This window comes from Anoplopoma fimbria, chromosome 15, assembly GCF_027596085.1.
Source record: "Anoplopoma fimbria isolate UVic2021 breed Golden Eagle Sablefish chromosome 15, Afim_UVic_2022, whole genome shotgun sequence".
Taxonomy (NCBI): domain Eukaryota; kingdom Metazoa; phylum Chordata; class Actinopteri; order Perciformes; family Anoplopomatidae; genus Anoplopoma; species Anoplopoma fimbria.
The window spans coordinates 20,275,167-20,295,369 of record NC_072463.1 but is presented as its reverse complement, the minus strand read 5'-3'; the positions used below and the strand labels follow the sequence as shown (position 1 = coordinate 20,295,369).

Genomic DNA, 20,203 nt, shown 5'->3' with positions numbered 1-20,203 from the left:
TATCTTGGCATGCATGTATACTAGTCTCGTGAGTACTCATTCATACATGAAGCTTGTTTGAAATTTTGTCTCATCCCATTTATAGTGTCCTCAAAACAAAACAGATTCCTGACACCAAAATATGCACCAGATAATATTATACAAGATCTCTAAACAATGTTTGGAATCATAATGCAGTGTCCATGGCAACCTTCATTTATGGGGATTACACCCACTAAAGTGTAAGTGATTACACAACAAACGCAATGCTGCCTCAGCTGTACAGATCTTTTGCATTGTTCAAATCTTGGCTGGTTTACATTGACATCATACATTTACACATCTATGTAAAGTCTTTAAAAGGGGGATTATTATAAAATAATTTGTACAAATGTATTATTCACATTAAACATGACATAGCAGGGGTGAAAGTGGGCCGTTAGGGTCCAGTACTCCGTACCATTAAACATTCGGTGCTGGTACAGAGTACGGGGACGAGGGGACAGCAGCTGCTAAAATGTATTCTAATTAAAACAAAAATAAATTGTTATGATTAACCCTCATCCTAGCAACATTTGATACAACTACAGACTGAATAAGCAGAATAAAGTGTTGGAAACAACCATCATAAAAAAATTATTACATATCGGAATAATTGCATCAAACAGAAAAAGACAGAACACATGAGGAAATATTTCTACTGCATCAGTGTCCGTCTCTTTGATGACCCCCCTGATAGTTTTTGATACTTTAAATTAGAACCAATTGCAAACTGTATCTATCTGTTCTACTTTATTTATTAAAACTGCATAGTCAGCAGCTTGGGGTGGGATGAGAACAATATAAAGTGGTGAAGGTTGTGGTAATAGTACCGGTAAAAAAATCATCCCCTATATATAAGTATCTAGGATGTGAAAGAGGGGTGTCTAGATCTTATGGTTTATCAGACTAAACATCAGCACTTGGATGGAGTGTTTAGCGTCCCATGGTCGGCATTGTAACTGCAGGACTTGTCAAGGTGGCATCTTCAGCTTTCCATTGTGAGGTTACAGTTTTGATCTGTGTGTAGAACTGGATTCCCTGTGGACAAAAATAAATACATTTACATCTAAACTTTGATTGCTACATCTGTGTATTTCTTATATCAGTAACAATAGGTTGCATTGCTTATTTCATACTTGTTTTCCATAGAAGTTCATGTCCCCTCTGAAGGATCCTCTTGATCCAGTAAAGGAGAACATAGGCAGTGGAACAGGGATTGGAACATTGACTCCAACCTGCAGAAAACAAGCATTTTCCCTCTCATTTCCATAAGTGTAAGTTTTGTGAAACAATTCCCCGGGATCCTAAATTGCTAGGATGAGAAGGTTTCGGCTGATGAGAGATGTGGTATATCCATGCTGTTTAAAAAAACAAGCTTACATGATCTCACTAAACAAAGATAAACCTGTGGCTTATATATGCAGTTTTGAAAGCACAGCAGGTTCTTATGAAAGGGAAGAGAAACTAAATAAAACATTTTGTTATGAAGGCCGTAGGGGCTTGGTATTGTTGATTTAGAATGTTTGAAACAGCGGGAATAGGTTTGGACTTAGTTGGGCCTTTTGGCGAAGGTGCAGGAAGGGAAAAAAAGGAAAAGTAGATGTTTGTTGCATCGAGGTTTGGAGCGGAGAACAGCACATGGCCTGCACAGCATTCCCCGACATGTGAACAGCAAACACAGGACATAACTAAGGCTCCACAGTCAAACAAACAGGATAGAGGCTGGCCATATTTATGCTTAATAGGACCCTAGGAATCCCTGTTGATTTCCCTCATCGAAATACTACCATATGTGTCTGTTTTCTTTAAACAGACACATATTTGCTGTAGCTATTTGTAGCCTTGACTGGTGTGGAAGTCGGGGGGAAGGGGGTTGCCAAATGTGTGTATATTAAGTTAGGGGGCAAACAAGGCTATACTTGACATGGAAAATAATTATTTTTTTGTGAGTGAAGGTTTTCAAACAGGAAAGTGATGTGCTCCAAACTTGAGATGCCGTTTAGACATGACAGAGGGATGTGAATGTCTCCTTTCTCTCAAAACAGAGGAACACATTTGGAGGCTGCAGCCACTCACCTGGCCCACGTCCACCTCGTGAGTGTATTTGCGTGCAGTGGCGCCATTTGTGGTGAAGATAGCTGTACCGTTGCCATAGGGGTTCCTGTTGACCACATTGATGGCATCATCCAGAGTGTCTGCCTCGAGAACAACCAACACAGGCCCGAAGATCTCTTCAGTGTAGCACTTCATCTCAGGCTGGGGGAGCAAAAAAGGTGAACATCTTTACTGGCAGTTCAGTTTTAGAGTGGTTCTTAATAGTTCTGTTATGTGTGCAAAAATAAATTAAGCCCACGTACTGTGACTTTACTGATGATGGTGGGACCCACAAAGTTGCCCTTCTCGTAACCCTTGACCTTGACGTTTCGGCCATCCAGAAGCAGTTCAGCTCCCTCATCCACACCACTCTGGATCAGACTGCAGACTCTCTCCTTGGCCTGCGGACTGATCAGAGGCCCCACATCTGCACCAGGCTGGTCTCCTAGCAGGGCCCCAAAAACAACCAGCTATACTCCGGCATTCGCATGATGTGAGCTCATTAAGTTGACACTGACTTTCAAATATGTCTTTTGCTACAAACAGCCGAAAAACCAGGACGAGGGGCACCCGGAGGCACTCCCTCAAAACTGGATACTTAAGGGTTTCCTGTGCACTACAAAAATATGAGTACATATCATTGCAAACTGGGATAATCGTTCTCTATTTTACTCCACATCAATTTCCTTTCTCAAAAGATTTGATGCTTTAAACCGCTATTTAGGCCTGGGCCGCAGATCTGGCCACAAATTTGCTGCAGGGCTGACTCAACGAGCCCTCACTCCCAGCTGATTCAAATGTGATGTTACAACATGGCCAAAGGCGGGAGGTGTGGTCAGGGCGGCGTGGGTGGCCACGAGATGACTAAACCAAAAGGCCCTCGGGGGGGAACTGGGGCTCAGGAGAGTGAGGTGTAGGGTGGGGTGACGGGGCGCGGTACCTGCGTTAACGCGCAGAGCCTTTGAGCGCTCCACCAGCTCCGGCAGCCAGCTGCGCGACTCGCCCACCAGGATGGCTGTGGACAGAGCCATGCAGCGCTGTCCTGCTGCCCCAAACGCTGCACCCACTAGCTGGTTCAGAGTGTTCTCCTTGTTGGCATCAGGCATCACTACACCATGGTTCTTGGCTCCCTGCAGCACATGAGAAGTGGTTAACCTTCTGCTGTGTGATCTCTACATAACAGCAGCTGGTTAGTCACAAATGAGAACATCAGGGAATTAAATAAAAACAACCTACAAATTCCATATAGTCAATTTGTTCTACAATTTAGTCAAAATGACAGAGGATTGATGGACACAAACCTAAATAGATGGAACATTTATAATTGTGGCTCTTCAACAGTGATTCACAGCTGCAGTTTCTGTTTTGCACCTTCTCTCATCTTTACAGCTGGCAGTGAGGAGGATCAAAACCACAACAACAATCTGTTGGCCAATGCTGCCACCCTCTGGGCATTTACAGCAAGTGTCAGTCTTTTACACCCAAGTTTGTCTCATTTCATACTCACCATGTTTGACTGGACCCTCTTTCCGTTTTTAGAGCCCCTCTCGTAAATGTACTCCCCAGCTTGATTTGAGCCGACAAAGCTTATTGCCTTGATGGCCGGATTGTCGCAGATGAAATTCACAGCTGTGGCACAAAGAGTAATAGAAACTGTATTAATTCAGATATTGATATTTCAAATTCACTGCAACAAAAAAAAGGGTAAAAAAGCTTTCCTAATTTTTGTCATATTGATGTTATGTCCTGGCATGGATGTAAGGCAGCATCTGAAGAGTATTTTCCTTATTGACTAATCTGCCAAAATATTTCCTTAATTAATGGGTTGATTGTTTCTTCTTTAAAACGTCCTTTAAAATTTCTCAGAGCTGAAACGACTACATTAAATGTCTTGTCCGACAAACAATCCCAACACCCTAAGATATAATATAGGACAAATAAAAGCAGCCAATCTTCACTGATACAAACTGATGTATTTTTCATCACATACACTGCCTTGTATCTACACTACAGATTAGGTTTAGACACAAAACAGTCATTTCCGATGATGAATGCCTAAAGGTAAGAGAGACCGACCCTTACCATCGTGTTGGCCGTGGATGATGTTGAGCGACCCGTCTGGAGCACCGGCATCCTGCAGCATCTTGGCCAGCAGCATGGCGCAGGCCGGCACCCGCTCTGACGGCTTCAGCAGGTAGGTGTTGCCGCACACCATGGCCATGGGAAACATCCAGAGAGGGATCATGGCAGGAAAATTGAAGGGTGCGATGCCGGCACACACCCCAAGGGGCAGTCGGTATGTGTGGGTGTCCATGTCCTTGGTGATGGAGGCCAGCGTTTCACCAAGCATCAGAGAGGTAACGCTGCAGGCATGCTCCACAACCTCTGCAAAGAAAATAAATGTTGCCCTTTGTAAAGGTGTGTGTGCACATGTGTGTGAGTGAGATCAAACTTACGCAAGCCTCTGAATACATCCCCCTCGGCATCTGCAAGGGTTTTGCCCTGTTCCACTGTTATGGACTTGGCAAGTTCTCTCTGAAACACAAGATGACCCTCGTGTCAGTCCTTTGTTCTCAGCTTTAGATTTGATATAATCTGAACTAGAGTTTTAGTATCAAATGTAAACAGCAGGCTCTGAACTAATGTGGAAGGGTTCGATTTGCAAAAAGAAGTCAAATGTGACAGTTATTCAATTAAATAAAATCAAACTGAACAGTGCTAAAGGGGAAAACTCAGTTGCAATTTATACTTTCTGACCCCTTTGACTTACAATGTTGTCCTTGATAAGCCGCTGATAGCGCAGAAAGACCTGCTGCCGATTTAAGATGGAGGTCTCAGACCAGGAGTGAAAGGCTCTGGAGCACGAGTCCACAGCAGCCAACATCTCTTCCTGCGTGGCTTTGGGTACACGGGAGATCACCTCGTTGGTAGCCTGCACAGTAAAAAATAAGGATGAGTAAATTTACATTAATACACTAAAGATCAGCAGGGGCTGTTTGAGTTCATTAAACCTCATGTAACAGGTCAATCCTAGCAGATGTTTAACTGAGATATGTGGGCTTTCACGAATCTGCCGGTCAAAGTTTATCAGAAACAAATACAGGCTTTCCACATTCAATCCTTAAAACATTAATGATTGTTAGTTTATTACTTCCAAGATCATCCAATGTTTCTCATTAACAATCATCAAATATTAATCAGGTTAAGCAACTCTATGGACTTAGAGCGCAGCAGGAAGCCCTCCAGCTAAAGCAGGATAAACAAGTGCACCGTCAGTTGATCCAGTCCAGGTGAAATACTTACAGGATTGTGAATATCCAGCCATTCTGATGTTTTGGATTCAACAAACTTTCCATCGATGAACAGCTTGGTGGTTGGCTGTGAGGAGGGATGTAACGTGTTCATGTATTTTCCTTTACATTTGCTGTAAAGTGTAATAGCAGTCTAATAATTAACTGTACACTGCTCTCAACTCACCACTGAGGAGGAGTAGCACATGCGGCCAACTCTGAGTGGAACCTTAGTAAGACACACAGAGCAAGGAGTCTGAATGAAATCAGCAAATGCATTATTATCAATCTGTCCACAAACTATAATTGAAGATTTTGTTTGCATTATTTGTAATATATTTAATAAGCAAAACCGGCAGTTTCCCCAATTGCAGCCTACCCTGAGGGCACGCAAGAATAATGAGCAACCACAAAGTCTAGTATGGAAAGGCTTGAGGTGGACTCATTTAAATAAATGCAGTCCAGCCAGAAGAGTGAGAAGTCTTCTTAGAGGTTGAAATATACAGAACAGCTGAAGTAGGCCACTTTTTTTCAAACTATAAATCAGTCCATAAAAGGTTATCAAAAATCTAAAGTCACATAGAATAACCTCCTGAGAAGAAACAAGTGAAGGTAATCCCATCTGTGAAAAATAAAATCAGTCTCTAAGGCAATGTAATTGTATATATACTGTTATGTTATTAGTTTGTTCTTTAGTTTTTTTTGTTGTTTTTGCTTTTATTTCGCTGTTTTTAATCACGTAAAATGCATTTGAGTACCTTTTATAGCACTACAAAAATAAAATTATTATCATTATCATTTAAGCAACTCTGACCTAAGTCCTGCAGCACATGACACATTGGACTTGGTAAACAATGTGAGCTGTCAAACCTGCCTGCGTCACTTGCAACTGAAGAGTTTTCTTAAACAGTAAAACTTTTTGATCTTACCTTAGCCTTTAGTACTGATCTCAATGCTGTTGTCGCCATGGTGGACATGTTCACATGTAGCCCTAGTGTATTTATCCACCTCCGCAGGTGTCCAGCAGAGCCGAGGACGACACGATGACTTATCACCTGTGGGGCGGGCTCTAAAGCAACCCGAGGCTCGCTATTCGCTCCATGCTCGCACGCTTCCCCCAAAGAACGCAGCCTGATTGGTCAACTGTGGGAACATTCCATCCAATCGCCAGTCGAGGGTTTTAGAAGATCCCGCCTTAGACCTAGAACTCGCCTAACCATTGGATGAAACGCTTTTCACTCTTCCATGTAGCGGCTGGAAGTTATTTCTTTTTTTCTAAACACAACCCGGAGCTGAACTGTGGCCAAGGTCTCTGCTAAAGCTCAGAAATAGTCAATGTAGAATGTGCAGCACATAATGAAGGCATCTTTGAGCCAGCAACACAGCTCATCATTAATATAACATAACGTTTTTACAGCCACAAGGATGCACTTGTCCAAAGTATTCCTCGCCAAGGTACTGTGTTGACATTGTGTGTGTGTGTGTGTGTGTGTGTGTGTGTGTGTGTGTGTGTGTGTGTGTGTGTGTGTGTGGTTAATGTGAACCATATGGCTGACAGATATTGCTTAGTCATGGACCAAAGAGTAGGTAGGAGGGCTTTTAGGAGCACATTCTATTGGCTGCTGGAGATGTTAAACTGTAGAAAAACTGCAAAAGTTGATTCTGTCTAGTTGAGGGGAACAAACTCCAGCCAAAAGCTATGGCATCTCAAACTAAGGTGAACCAGTTGTCACAATACATTTTAACCCTCTTAATGTTATGTCCAAGGAAAAATGTGATGGTTTTTTTTAATGGACTAAAACATGGTCTGTTTTGTTCCTTTGTTCTTTTTTTTTTTACTATAGCCTGTTCTTCATGGATACTTCAGAAGTTCCTGCTCCTGGAGGGTTCGCATTGGTAAGTCATGCCACAGCATCTGACTACTCGTTTGTTTCTTAAATCATTTCAATAGCAGCAATTTGATAATTAGCTTTTTTTTGTTTATCAGCATTTGCTCTCAAAGGTATTGAGTATGACCAGGTTCCAGTCAATCTAATCAAAGATGGAGGTCAGCAGGTAAAGTATAGATTCCTGGGATCAATATCAATGCAGAAAAATGTGATACTGTAGCCTGCATGATAATTAGCATGAGGCACGGGGCAGTCAAAGTCAATTCTGTATTGCTCTCACAATTTTTCTCTATGTTCTCTTGTGCTCAAGCTTACTGAACAGTACCAGAAATTAAACCCCATGCAACAAGTGCCTGCAGTTGAAATTGATGGCATCACCCTTTCTCAGTCAGTAAGTCCCCAACCTCTTCACCCATGCAATCATTAACCAACTTAAATACTACTGAAAGTGGTTTGTTACCCACACAGCTGGCTGTGATCCAGTACATCGATGAGACCAGGCCAGGGCCTCGGCTTCTCCCCGCAGACCCAAAGAAACGGGCCCAGGTTCGGATGATAAGTGATGTCATTGCTTCTGGGATACAGCCTCTGCAGGTGAGAACAGCACAGTCAAAATGATTAGAGTCAAACTGTAGCAGGCAGTTCAAACAGGAAACGGGTTGCAGGCGTGTCATGATTAAAAAAAAAATGCAGTCAAAGCATACAACTTCACAATATTGATTCATTTCTGGATGTTGCAGAATTTGTACGTGATTCAGAAAATCGGAGCAGAAAAGATGCAGTGGGCTCATCACTTCATTGATCGAGGTTTTCAAGGTAGGTGGAAGCCTGTACACACACTGAGCCTTCATCACTCGACTTCCCCTGTAATATGATCATTTGTACCTTTTTCTTCCAGCTCTTGAGCCCATTCTGAAGCAAACAGCAGGGAAATATTGTGTAGGTGATGAGGTAAGAGGCATGATTCTCATTAAAGCATGGAGACAGTGTGATATACAACAGAGACTTTTTATTAAACTCAATGCTTTGCTTACCTTTTAGATATCCATGGCAGACATCTGTCTGGTCCCACAAGTCTACAATGCACAGAGGTATGTCAGACATTTCATAAAAAACTGCATAAACACCTCATTAACACTCAGGTCACCCTGAACAAGAAGAGATCAACATTTTTTTTTTTATTTTACCTTTCGTGTTTACATAAAACCACCAGCTTTGCTCAACCTGCTGAATTTAAAACACCCTTTATACTAAAAAGCATGAACCCTCTATGTCTTTAATCTCTACAGGTTCAAGGTGGATGTTGAGCAGTATCCAACCATCAAAAGGTTAAATCAAACCTTAGTTGAGATTGAAGCTTTCAAAGTGACCAACCCATCTTGTCAGCCAGACACACCTGCTGATCTGCGAGCATAGAATAACTCTGCAGCTTTAGAGACAGCCATGCCACTTTGTACATTGTTAAATAAAATGCTTTTAAAATGATCCCATTTTTGAGTGTCATTACTTTCAATAACAAGAAATCTGAGTTAAAAATATTTATTGGCTTTTTGATATACATTTTTGACTTTACCCTCAAATACATACTGGCATGTGGGAGACAAGGAAGAGGACATAAAGTAATGTGTTAAACATGCAGATCAGAGATTTGTTATGCAAAGTACAAAATCTCTGAGCTCACTGTAGCCGCATATTGCCAAAATGGAGGAAATCTGGATGGTTATTAAAAGGATTCATAATAGGAATAAAAAAAGGACGCAACCATAAAAGTCTAAGCTGCAGAATACATCATGCAAAAATTATAAACATAGAAACATATGACTTTTACAGTTGTTTTTCTGTCAGTGCAGATCACAGAATGCTCCACCATTTTAAAAATGCTAAAAACAATTGTCCTGAATGAATCTTCCCCCCCCATCACTTGTCACCAGGAATCTCCACTGTGCACTTGACTGTGTCGTTGTAGAAGGTACCGGCGCAGTCTGACCCACCGAACACAAGCAATGTGCAGAAGACGCTGACATTTTCACCCCGTTCATGCTTTTCTGCATCCGTCAGGATGGAGCGGCCAAAGTTTATCATGCTGTGTCCGGCACGAGGAATCGAGCAAAGCACATGAGGCATCACTGGGCTCCACATGTTTGTGTCTAAGGAGAAATGAAAGCAGGAGGATTCACTGCACAAGAGTGGATTTGTGACACACTGGAACAGGGGACAAAGTATTATTGTATTAACTATATAATCAGACTGAAGTGGCACTAATGACGTACTTACCAGTATTGAAAATATGTACATCCTGCAGGGCTCCAATTGCACTGCAACCTCCACTGACTAAAATCCTGTTGTCTGAAACTGGTAGAGCTGCATGAAACCTGTCCACATAGAGGCAAGGAACTATAATTTCATATTTACCAATATCGTACTAAAGTCTGTGTCCTGTTATTTCATTATGAGCTAAATAAAGATAGTATTTTGTCACGAGAGATGCTACTCTGTTAAAACCCATTAGATTCAAATGCAGTCCTGTCTGTCAGAAGAAACCAAAAATATAGAAACCAGATGGCTCCACCGATGACATTTCTCAAGGTTGATTAGTCCTGTACTCACCCTCGAGGCAGTGGTGGCATGTTCCCACACTTCACAGCTGTGTATTCCATGAATCCTTTACTCATTAAGAAAAAAAGAAAAATAGCAGTTTAAACCTGGACACAAAACTGGTGTCTAATGCAGCTACAGAATCTTCATCTTACCCAGATCTAGAACATGGAGATCATTAAGGTAGGTAGCTGTCTTCCGTCCACCAAATATTATCAACTTCTGTGACATCAGTGTGGCTGAGTGGCTGTTTGATACAAACATAAGATGGCATCAATATTTTAAAGGATTAAAAAAACTATTTGGATGACAGTAAATCCACTGTAGTCATTTGGAAAAGCAGACTGACCCAAACCGAGGCAGAGGTCTGTCCCCTTCCACAATCGGCTGGTACCAGAGTTCAAACTCTGGGTTAAAGATGTACAGGGCATTACTGCAGGATTTATCCACAGAAGAATGGCTCGGCTGAACTCCGCCGAAGACAAAAAGCTCTTTCTTATAGAAGGCTGCAGAATGATATGCCAAACATGGAACATTTCCTTTAGCCTGAAGTGAGGTTGATTCACAAAAACAAACCAAAAGGAAAGATTTTCAATCCCTGTGCTTGAGAATTTGACAACAACACGTTAGTAACTCGCAACAAACCCACAGTCACAAGCTTCCACTTCCATGTCACGGTATTTAGGATGTACAGCTCGCTGTAGCGCTGGCCCTCCCTCAGGCCACCGTACACAAAGACCGACTTAGAGTCCGGGTCATAGGTCGCAGAGTGTCCTCGGGCACACGGTGGTATGGGTCCAGAGACAGAGGAGTTCATGGGGAACCAGAAGTCACTGTCTGGAAAGAGTTCAAGATGGTAACTAAATGTCAAAGAACACATGTTCAGTGTGAATGCAATCAGTGTGCAAATATTTTAGGGCTTCCCAAGTGTCCTTACTTGGTTGTAGTAAACAATATATGACCACACAAGTAATTTAACAAACTCTACTGACCTAACTCGAGCTTCCACAGGGAGTCCTTGCAGTAGCTTTGATCGGCAGTCTCCCCTCCAATGAGGATGGCGGTGTCGGGGTCACTCAGACACATCGTATGGCTCCAGCGCATTGATGGACACACTGAAACTAAAATCAAGATCTCTGTCAGAACTCACTCCGTGCATTCAGATGTGACCGCAGTAGCAGTTACGGTTTTTCTGACCTTCTCTGTTGTCATTCTTTATCTGAGCGGCCATTTCCTCTTGACTGTTCATTCTGGACAGCCTCATTTTCTTGGGGATTGAAGCCTGGTCTTTGTCCTGTGTGAGACTGTCCACGTCCTCAGAGCTCCACGTCAGCCGGCCTCTTTTACTAATAACAGTTCGTCTGGGTGTCTTATCCTTTCAGTAGGAGAGCATATCACAGAATAAGTCACACACCATACATGCAGACAATAGTCTAAATAATGACTCTTACCGTAGGCCAAACTGGGGGTTTAGTTCCCATAGTGGAATCGCTGGTGTCAATTTTATTTATTTGAATGTCAGCACAGCAAACACTATCACCCAAGTGTGAGGAGTTGGAGGTTATCTGCAAGGCAGGAAAAATAATAAAACGTTGCAACAAACGTAGATAAAAAGGCCAAATAATTTTAACCTCATTCATCTCACCGTTTCATTTACAGCACTTTGGTGTAACGTTAAAGAGAGATCGGTGGCATCCTGCTGCTCTTGGAACGGACATTTCCTTTGAACCAGAGGTGTACTGCTGAAGACACTGGCTTTATCTTGTGACTGGTCACAAGCCTGTGACTGGTCACAAGCCTGTGACAATATGATCCAGGAAGCAAATGTTAATGTTGTCAATAATATCAGTTAGGTTTATGAGATAGAATGTGTTTTAAAATATCTCTGTTTGTTTTCCCTTATGCAGAAACATGAACACAAACCCTCCTACCTCTCCACACACTGTGAGAATAATCTTGCCATAAACTCCTCTCCTTCCTCTCTCTGCTGCCACTGTGACAATGTCAGGGCTCCAGTCACCCTCCCAGGTCAAGCACCTGAATTCAGAGTGACATTTTTTTACCAATTTATTTTTTGGTGTGTAGCTAATGCAGTTTTTTCCACATACCTTGCTTGAGCCGAAAGAGTCCCAATTTTCTGGGCCGGTACTTCTGCACTGACCAGGACATCTACAGAGATTGTAGTCTCGCTGCATTTCCATTCTCCAAGGCCAAAGATGATAAGGTGTTTGGGAAGAGGCAGTGGGATGTGGACTTGAAAGCAACTGCGGTTGGATTTGCTGCAGAGGGTGAGACCGCAGACAACATGTTTGAATTGTTGTGTCAGTGTAAACATTTATTTAGTTTAAAAAAAAAAAAAACAGCCTACCTGATGAACTGGCGGGGGGCGTCACGCAGGGACCAAAGGACATAAAAATTCAACCTCCCCATGTTGGTTCAGGTCACCTGCAAGAAGTTCAGCGTGAAACAGCAACAGCAAGCATGGCTGTGGTGCAACCTGGTAATCACCTCTGATTGGCTGATTAGAGCTTGAGGCCGTTGAGAAGACGCACAGCTGAGACCGTAGCACAATTGATTGTTTAATTACCCAATTTAGCCATCTTTAAACACCTGCATTGTTAGACCATGTGTTTTATGGTAAAGCTATTTATGAAACAATGCACTATTTCTACACTGGAATTAATTAGATTGTAAAAAGGTATATTCTTTATGTTTTTTGTCTGATTAATCGCTTGCCTCACCTGTGTAAACTGCTGAAGTGAAAGATGAGCTGACGTAGTGGAATTACCGAAAGCAGCCAGTTTATTTTTACAAGTATATCACAATATTATATATTAAAAAATATCTTTTGAGTTGAGTTTATGGTTGTAAAAGTAATTTTTTATTCACTTATATGGTCGTTTTTGTAGCTGTGGTTATGTTTTGATTAATTCTATCTATCGTTCAAAAACACAGACACAGCTATATTTGAAAAATAATTGCTTGTAAGTTTAGGTTATGGTTGGCTATGTTAAGATAATTTTGTATTCACTTATATATTGGGTCTTTTTGGGGGGGTTTAATTTATTCTATCAACTGATTGTTGGTAAAGGAAAAACATTTAGCTTTTTTTTAAACAAATTATTGTAAAAGAAACCGTTTAAAGCCCAACATTATGTACCAATATGAGTTATTGGTACATTCAGTAATATTTTTGACTTGTCTTATAACGTTTTACATTTTGTCAGGTTCAGGCCTGCAAAGTGGTTAGGGTGGTGTTGTACAGCATGTAGTCTAGGTGGACAAAACACTAAATACACTTTCATTATAATGCAGGTCATTAAAACAACACCTCAAACTACAGTCTCAAATAGCTGCTACCTGCACATGTGTAGATAATATATTTATAACTGAGCGTATTAAGACATTCAATGAGTTACTCCATATCTCCTGTCTGAACATTTTAAATGATCAAATCAACAGTCATCAAAGTCTAACTGGATTGGCATCATATAAGAACAATTTAAAACACCCAGTAAAGTGTGAGGGACACTAGATGTAACTCAGAAGTCTGACTGGCCTTAAGGGAGAGCTAAAAATAAAACCTGGTTTCATCAGCACTGCTGTAACAATTACATCAATCCCCTAATGCCACCATTTGATGGAAACCGGGGGACCATCCTGAAGGGCTTCCTAATCCTGGTTCAACAGTGAGGCAGTGTTATGAGGTGATGGTGTCTCAAGACACATTTAGTTGAGGGACTTCACACACCAGCTGTTTTAATGACATATCTTAACTGTCATGATGCAATGTTAACCTTCTCTTCATCTCCCAAATTATAATCTACTAATCACAGTGTTCATATCTTTGATCCAATCTCAAATGAATCAACAACAAAAAAAATAGTCAATCTTCTCTTTATTGTGGAATATAAATTTCAGGAACAAATGTCATCATGACTTACAGTAAAAGGTACAGTTCAGCAGACATGAGAAGCTTCAAACCAGTTGCTTTACATTGAATACGGCATTAGCAGCCAAATCTGAGACATCTTTGGGAACATGCGCACCAGTGAGTGTGGTAGAAACTCAACGGTTTTAGAAACTGGAAGGAATAAGGCAACATAATCAAAAGCATACAGAAAGCACAGAGGAAATCCAAAAACTAACACAGACCTTTATTTACATAGATCTGTGCACAAAATGCGTGTAGATGAAATATCACAACCGCTCGCTACGTCTGAAACAGCAAATTAAAAAGGGAGGGAAGGCAACTGTAAATATTGAAACCATATTACATAAGAGCTTTGTGTGATAAGGGATGGCTTTTATTTGTGTCATAAAAAGCACTCTGGTAAACTATTACCACTTGCTTCAGTACATTCAACTTATATCTTTAACCAACACACCACTATGACAGTAGACAACTCTGTGCACAGAATTTGAATTATATAATTATATTCTCCATTATTACGCAATATAGTTTGACACAGATAAAAAAATAAGTTACAATACAAAGCAGAAGGATAAATACACGTAACAACAACAAAGCAACATAATCATAGAAGGTGCACGCTTACAGTACACACACACCACAACAGAAAAATGTATTTCTTTAGAGCACTGCTGATTAAGCACCTGGCCTGGTGAAATTAATTCTGTGCAGGTGTTCCCTGATCACTGCTACCATAGAAATGTCACAGCTGAAGACAATTAATGTTTAATGGCGGGCACTTGACCAACTAGTACAGTGCATAAACAGGGACATGGCACATATGCAAGGGTTCTTCAAATATCTATCAGCAAGACATCGGAGCAAATGTTGCATTCAAAACTATCTGATTGTGAATTCAACATGTGGGAACACAAGCTGATAGTGCTAAAAATAGATATGCCTTTATTTAAACTTTTACATTATAACTTTATCTTTTTCCAAGTATGGAATCAAAAATAGTTCATTGGTCTTACAAGTAGTATACTTCTTTAAACTCTACATTCATAATCTGCCATCTCAGGCACTGTAATAGACTCTGTAGTAAAGAGTTTTATTTCGCCATAGTGAGTAGGAGTTATCAAACTTCAGGAGGTAAGTGCCTTCACCTGGAAAATCGTGGCTCCCCCCCTGGACGGAAGTGTGACTGTCCTGGCGGTATACAGGCAAGATTTCGGCCAAGTTTGAGTTGCTTTGAGCCTTGGAGCCCTTCTCAACGTCTCCGTTACTGACAGGCCCTGCAACAGGAATCACATAAAGCACAAAGTCAACACGCTGCCCCAGATCCCAGCTGGAGGAAAACATATAAAAACACAATTATGGTGTTTTGAAGATACAGAATGACTGATGTGTTTTATAGAATGGTACATTTGGGCCATTTTACACTCTGAATTGCAAACGCCACAGCAACTGACCTTCCAGCTCCTCCTCTTCATCTTCGTCATCACTTGACTCGCTGATGTGCACAGTGATAGACCGGCTTGTGACAGGAGTCCAGTCAAAATATATGCCAAAGCCAATGTCATAACTGTCGGTGGCAAACTCCCAGCACACTTTTCTGGCCTCAGGGACGGTGGGCACATGAACTGTCATGATGTCGCCTCGGTAAACTGTCACCACGCTGTCGTCCTCCGTTCGAAGCTTTGCTTTCAGCTCCTTTAGTGCAGCAGATGTCCACGTTGTTGGTGGCTTCAGGGGCGGCATCTGGGCTGCCATCGGGAGGAACAAACGGCAATGTGTCCTCAAAGAGCATAACGGCAACTTTGATAATCATGTATCTAGCTTAGATAAACCCAATAGTGTTAAAGCTTGTGTTAAATGATTTATGGAACCTCTGAATCCAAATCAAAGATAAAAGAAAGCAGCAGTTATGATGGCATACTCTGCCAGTCCTCACCTTTCATCTCAGCAGAGAGCTCACAACTCCCAGCACGGTTGCTCTCCTCGCCTCCTTCCCCCAGGGCCAGCTCTGCTGGGGCCGCTGCATTACCCTCAAAATGCAAAAACACAAAGACTGATATTACAGCTGAGAAACGATTTCTAATTCAACTCTTCCCTGTGTATTGTCACTCACTGACAGCTCTTCCCACAGGCTTAAACATAAAATACCTCAGATTGTTGCTCTGATCCCCCCTTGGTTTCCTCCATATCAGCTTGGTTTTTGGATTGGGTGCAGCTTTGAGAGAGGTCTGTGCTCTGGAGCCTGAGGAGCAGAAAAGACATCCTATTATTTCAACAGAGGAGACATCGGGATGCAAGAAGTCCAACCAGCAACGCGTTTCCTTACAGTTATCTTTATAAGCAGCACTTTCTGCAGCAACAGGCTACCTGTCCAGCGGTCTGTTGTCGCTCTGCTTGGACGTGATCCCGGGGAACGAGGAGAAGGAGAGGGAGGACAGCCGCGACTGGAGCTCTGATGCAGCTTCTCCTCTCTCCATGGCTGTAGAGACAAACACACGTCTGCGTGGCTGAAGACAGAGGAAGCCCCGCCCCTCCCGACGCAGGAGGAAGCACGGGGTGAATAAACCAACGAAACAAACTGTGACAATAATGCACTTTATTAACCTCAATATGGACAAAGAGAGGCTCACGTCAGTGTCGCGGTATGTGCGGCTGTTCTACCCAGCAACAGCCTCTGTAGCGGGGAGGCTAGCTGGTTAGCGAACACGGGCGAACACCGTCGAGCAGGCGAACAAAGTATCCGCGAACAAGCTTCGTGTGTCTCACCTAAACGTCACACCGGTGGGTTGATGGAGTGAACAGTACTACGGTGCAGCTCGGGCCATGTCGGTGCAGTCATGTGACGGAGCTCTCTGCCTGACAGGAAAAAACAGACCCTGACTTCAACACTTCCGCGTTTGACGAAAATCTGCGAATCTCCTCCACAGAGATTTGAGTGTGACGTCATTGTTCTCTCTTTGTAACAATGTATTGTTCCTCACATGTGTTGGTTACACAGATTATGCATGAACTACAAACAGTAATAACACAATATGCGCAGCTGTAATAAAACACTGTTGAGGCACATTTATTGAAAAATAATCCTTATTGCATTGTACTTTTCAAAATAAAATGTGCAACATACAGTACCAGTCAAAAGTTTGGACACGCCTTCTCATTCAATGGTTTTTCTTTATTTTTCTTTTATGTATTTTTTTCTTTTATATATATACAGTACCAGTCAAAAGTTTGGACACACCTTCTCATTCAATGGTTTTTCTTTATTTTTCTTTTATGTATTTTTTTATTTTATATATATACAGTACCAGTCAAAAGTTTGGACACGCCTTCTCATTCAATGGTTTTTCTTTATTTTTCTTTTATGTATTTTTTTATTTTATATATATACAGTACCAGTCAAAAGTTTGGACACGCCTTCTCATTCAATGGTTTTTCTTTATTTTTTTTTATGTATTTTTTTATTTTATATATATACAGTACCAGTCAAAAAGTTTGGACACACCTTCTCATTCAATGGTTTTTCTTTATTTTTATTTTTTATTTTTTTATTATTTTATATATACAGTACCAGTCAAAAGTTTGGACACACCTTCTCATTCAATGTTTTGTCTTTATTTTTCTTTTTTCTACATTGTAGATTAATATTGAAGACATCCAAACTATGAAGGAACACATATGGAATTATGTGGTAAACAAACAAATGCTCAACAAACCAGAATATGTTTTATATTTAAGATTCTTCAAAGTAGTTGAATGAGAAGGTGTGTCCAAACTTTTGACTGGTACTGTATGTGGTGCACGTCTTTAGAAAATATACAGTTAAGTTTAACATTAGTCTAATTTTGCTGGCATAGCAGTGATTTGTATGCGGCAGAGATGCACTGTATCATAGATTTGCTTTTTGTTAGGAAGCAAAGCAGTGGTGTCTCCTTGGTTTGGGCATCAGTGAGAGAAATCCAGGGAAAAGGTCTTTGGAAGAAAAAAAAAAAGGTTTGATCAGGACACACAGGACTAAGTTAGACATGACAGAAATATATATATTCTAAGTGTTTCACTCACTCCTCTGTGCGAAGGGAGGATGCATATGATGCACTGATGAAACTGTGTGCGTCTAATTCCACAGTGTGTGGACACTTCTCTTTAAGGACGTTGTTGATAAGAGAGAGAGCATCACTGGATCCCACACTGGTAGAGGTGCAGATATTTAGCAGGCTGTACAACACTGCACTCACCCAGTTCAGACCCACAGAAATGCCACCTAAATATGGAAAATTACCAGTCAGCTTAAACAGTTATAGAGAAATACAACTTAATTAATGTAAAAAATGTCAAATCAAGAGTGATGCCTTGCTGCACCCAAATTCCAAATGCTCTCCCTTACATCTAATAACATGACAAGTTCAAATGCTAGCTCTAAGAAAGAAGTCTGCAATAATGAAACATGGTATACCGCTCGTTGTGAGAGGACACGATGCCTCAATCAACAAAGGATCTGTCAAAGCTGTGGTCAGATGAGTGCAAGACAGCCACACATCTGAAGTGTCACAAGCGACAAAGTCATACTGTGTTTTGAGGATGAAGTTGTGTCCAAGAAGCTGAGCCAATCTGAAATAAAAGATTAAAAGAGAGGAATTCAAAGACTGAAAATCCACAATGCTGTATGTGTGTGAGTGTGTGAGTACCTGGTGACAGGCACACCAGAGGTGAAGCTGTACACAAGGCAGCGCTTGGACAAGTGAGAGCGGAGATCAGCGCAGACTCTGTGGAGGTGAGAGGGCAGACAGCAGAGGAACAGCACGTCTGCCCAGGCTGCCAGTCTGCGGTTGTCAAAGAAACATTCAACTCCTGTCTCGATAAATTCCACTGAAATAAGGAAGCAAAAAAAAGGCAAAGACAAGGACAGGATTACTTTTTCAGTATACAAGGATGTAAACTCAATGTGCAACTAAGTTAAATCAACTCATTTTAATCATTGACTTATCATTATTAAAACGTCTCACTACTCTGAGCATATTAAGCATTTAAGAACATGGCAAACGGCTTAATTAACTCTCCAAAAACTCTTAACAACCTCTTGTCTGTCATAAAAGATTCTTACACATTTGGGGAAGCGTTGTATAGTTAATAAGTATAAAATCATAGCTGACATTAAGTTCAGTCTTAACACAAATTCATGTACATGTTTTATCCACAACACTCTATGATCTTTGTAAAATTATGTTAAATGACTCCCTACCATCATTGATTCAACTGCTAATTTTTATTGATTAGGATTAGTGTTGATTTTCTCAGTTTACCTGCAGATTCTGGTCTCCTACTGGAGATCTTAATGTGTGATGGTTTAATGCCAGACTTTTCAAGGAGGGCAAGGAGCAACTGTTTTCCCATGTGACCCATACCAAGTATCCCAACGCAGATGTCACTGTCTTCTTCTGCTGCCAACGAGCCTCTGTCTGCAGTGTGACTATTGATGATACTTCTGTAAATGGTATCGAGCATCAATCAGAATGACTTCAGACAGTTACATTAAGTATGGTAACAGTTATTAAGTCTTTCCTGTGTCACATACAGTACCAGTCAAAAGTTTGGACACACCTTCTCATTCAATGGTTTTTCTTTATTTTTATTTTTTTCTACATTGTAGATTAATATTGAAGACATCCAAACTATGAAGGAACACATATGGAATTATGTGGTAAACAAACAAATGCTCATCAAACCAGAATATGTTTTATATTTTAGATTCTTCAAAGTAGTTGAATGAGAAGGTGTGTCCACACTTTTGACTGGTACTGTATATTTATTGGTTTTATACATTTAACACAATTTACATACATAAATGAACCTTCCCGCGACCTGAACATATGGCAGTATATAAAATAACAATAAATAATACAAATATCACTTGAAAATAAATAAATGGCTAAATTATACAGTACCAGTCAAAAGTTTGGACACACCTTCTCATTCAATGGTTTTTCTTTATTTTTATTTTTTTCTACATTGTAGATTAATATTGAAGACATCCAAACTATGAAGGAACACATATGGAATTATGTGGTAAACAAACAAATGCTCAACAAACCAGAATATGTTTTATATTTTAGATTCTTCAAAGTAGTTGAATGAGAAGGTGTGTCCACACTTCTGACTGGTACTGTATACTCAAAATAGACAGATAAAGTACCTTAGTGAGTGGACCAGTTTGCACAAGAAAACTGCGTGCGCGCACCCGCAGAACGTCAGTCCAGCCGAGCGTGCACGAAGGTAAATGAGCTCTTTCTCATCTTCAGTCAGCTCGGCCTCAAAAGAAAAGCTGCTCAAGTCAGCAGACACGTCCACCATCGCCTCAAAGTCTCCACCGGAGTCAAAGGCACAAAAAG

General features: G+C 41.0%; 5 protein-coding genes across 13 annotated transcripts; 1 reads left to right on the top strand and 4 right to left on the bottom strand.

Annotated features, from left to right (window-relative positions):
- Window positions 1-53: 53 nt before the first annotated feature.
- Window positions 54-6,452, bottom strand: aldh6a1 (aldehyde dehydrogenase 6 family, member A1). 2 transcript variants are annotated; one of them, XM_054613355.1, is made up of 12 exons: window positions 6,335-6,452; window positions 5,593-5,661; window positions 5,419-5,493; window positions 4,886-5,047; window positions 4,572-4,650; window positions 4,198-4,500; window positions 3,623-3,744; window positions 3,056-3,245; window positions 2,379-2,560; window positions 2,098-2,277; window positions 1,158-1,256; window positions 54-1,059 (listed from the first exon to the last, which is right to left on the bottom strand). In XM_054613355.1, exons 1-12 carry the CDS (start codon window positions 6,380-6,382, stop codon window positions 955-957), a joined length of 1,614 nt encoding a protein of 537 aa, XP_054469330.1. In that variant the 5' UTR covers window positions 6,383-6,452; the 3' UTR covers window positions 54-954. The 2 variants fall into 2 exon arrangements, with proteins under 2 accessions (XP_054469330.1, XP_054469331.1); XM_054613356.1 differs by having other exon boundaries at window positions 5,593-5,634; window positions 6,335-6,451.
- A 240-nt stretch (window positions 6,453-6,692) lies between these two features.
- Window positions 6,693-8,779, top strand: gstz1 (glutathione S-transferase zeta 1). Of its 2 annotated transcripts, none has more exons than XM_054613358.1 (9): window positions 6,693-6,860; window positions 7,250-7,301; window positions 7,393-7,460; window positions 7,605-7,685; window positions 7,763-7,888; window positions 8,035-8,110; window positions 8,193-8,245; window positions 8,336-8,385; window positions 8,584-8,779. In XM_054613358.1, the coding sequence occupies exons 1-9, from the start codon at window positions 6,831-6,833 to the stop codon at window positions 8,708-8,710; spliced, it is 663 nt and encodes a 220-aa protein (XP_054469333.1). In that variant the 5' UTR covers window positions 6,693-6,830; the 3' UTR covers window positions 8,711-8,779. The 2 variants fall into 2 exon arrangements, with proteins under 2 accessions (XP_054469333.1, XP_054469335.1); XM_054613360.1 differs by lacking the exon at window positions 6,693-6,860 and adding an exon at window positions 7,012-7,122.
- A 74-nt stretch (window positions 8,780-8,853) lies between these two features.
- On the bottom strand, window positions 8,854-12,447 carry zgc:163014 (uncharacterized protein LOC100038766 homolog). 2 transcript variants are annotated; one of them, XM_054613353.1, is made up of 13 exons: window positions 12,258-12,447; window positions 11,998-12,168; window positions 11,821-11,926; window positions 11,535-11,687; window positions 11,341-11,454; window positions 11,087-11,264; window positions 10,882-11,010; window positions 10,539-10,726; window positions 10,239-10,435; window positions 10,045-10,136; window positions 9,902-9,956; window positions 9,569-9,666; window positions 8,854-9,441 (listed from the first exon to the last, which is right to left on the bottom strand). In XM_054613353.1, the coding sequence occupies exons 1-13, from the start codon at window positions 12,317-12,319 to the stop codon at window positions 9,212-9,214; spliced, it is 1,773 nt and encodes a 590-aa protein (XP_054469328.1). In that variant the 5' UTR covers window positions 12,320-12,447; the 3' UTR covers window positions 8,854-9,211. The 2 variants fall into 2 exon arrangements, with proteins under 2 accessions (XP_054469328.1, XP_054469329.1); XM_054613354.1 differs by having other exon boundaries at window positions 11,998-12,153.
- A 1,333-nt stretch (window positions 12,448-13,780) lies between these two features.
- On the bottom strand, window positions 13,781-16,769 carry tmed8 (transmembrane p24 trafficking protein 8). Of its 6 annotated transcripts, none has more exons than XM_054614118.1 (6): window positions 16,425-16,769; window positions 16,188-16,299; window positions 15,969-16,062; window positions 15,757-15,850; window positions 15,275-15,568; window positions 13,781-15,097 (listed from the first exon to the last, which is right to left on the bottom strand). In XM_054614118.1, exons 2-6 carry the CDS (start codon window positions 16,295-16,297, stop codon window positions 14,880-14,882), a joined length of 810 nt encoding a protein of 269 aa, XP_054470093.1. In that variant the 5' UTR covers window positions 16,298-16,299; window positions 16,425-16,769; the 3' UTR covers window positions 13,781-14,879. The 6 variants fall into 6 exon arrangements, with proteins under 6 accessions (XP_054470093.1, XP_054470092.1, XP_054470094.1 ...); XM_054614117.1 differs by having other exon boundaries at window positions 16,451-16,768; XM_054614119.1 differs by having other exon boundaries at window positions 16,188-16,327; window positions 16,587-16,768.
- An 856-nt stretch (window positions 16,770-17,625) lies between these two features.
- noxred1 (NADP-dependent oxidoreductase domain containing 1) lies at window positions 17,626-20,165 on the bottom strand. Its single transcript, XM_054614642.1, has 6 exons — window positions 20,008-20,165; window positions 19,118-19,299; window positions 18,503-18,683; window positions 18,271-18,425; window positions 17,880-18,078; window positions 17,626-17,789 (listed from the first exon to the last, which is right to left on the bottom strand). Exons 1-6 carry the CDS (start codon window positions 20,163-20,165, stop codon window positions 17,657-17,659), a joined length of 1,008 nt encoding a protein of 335 aa, XP_054470617.1. The 3' UTR covers window positions 17,626-17,656.
- Between the last annotated feature and the right edge of the window lie 38 nt (window positions 20,166-20,203).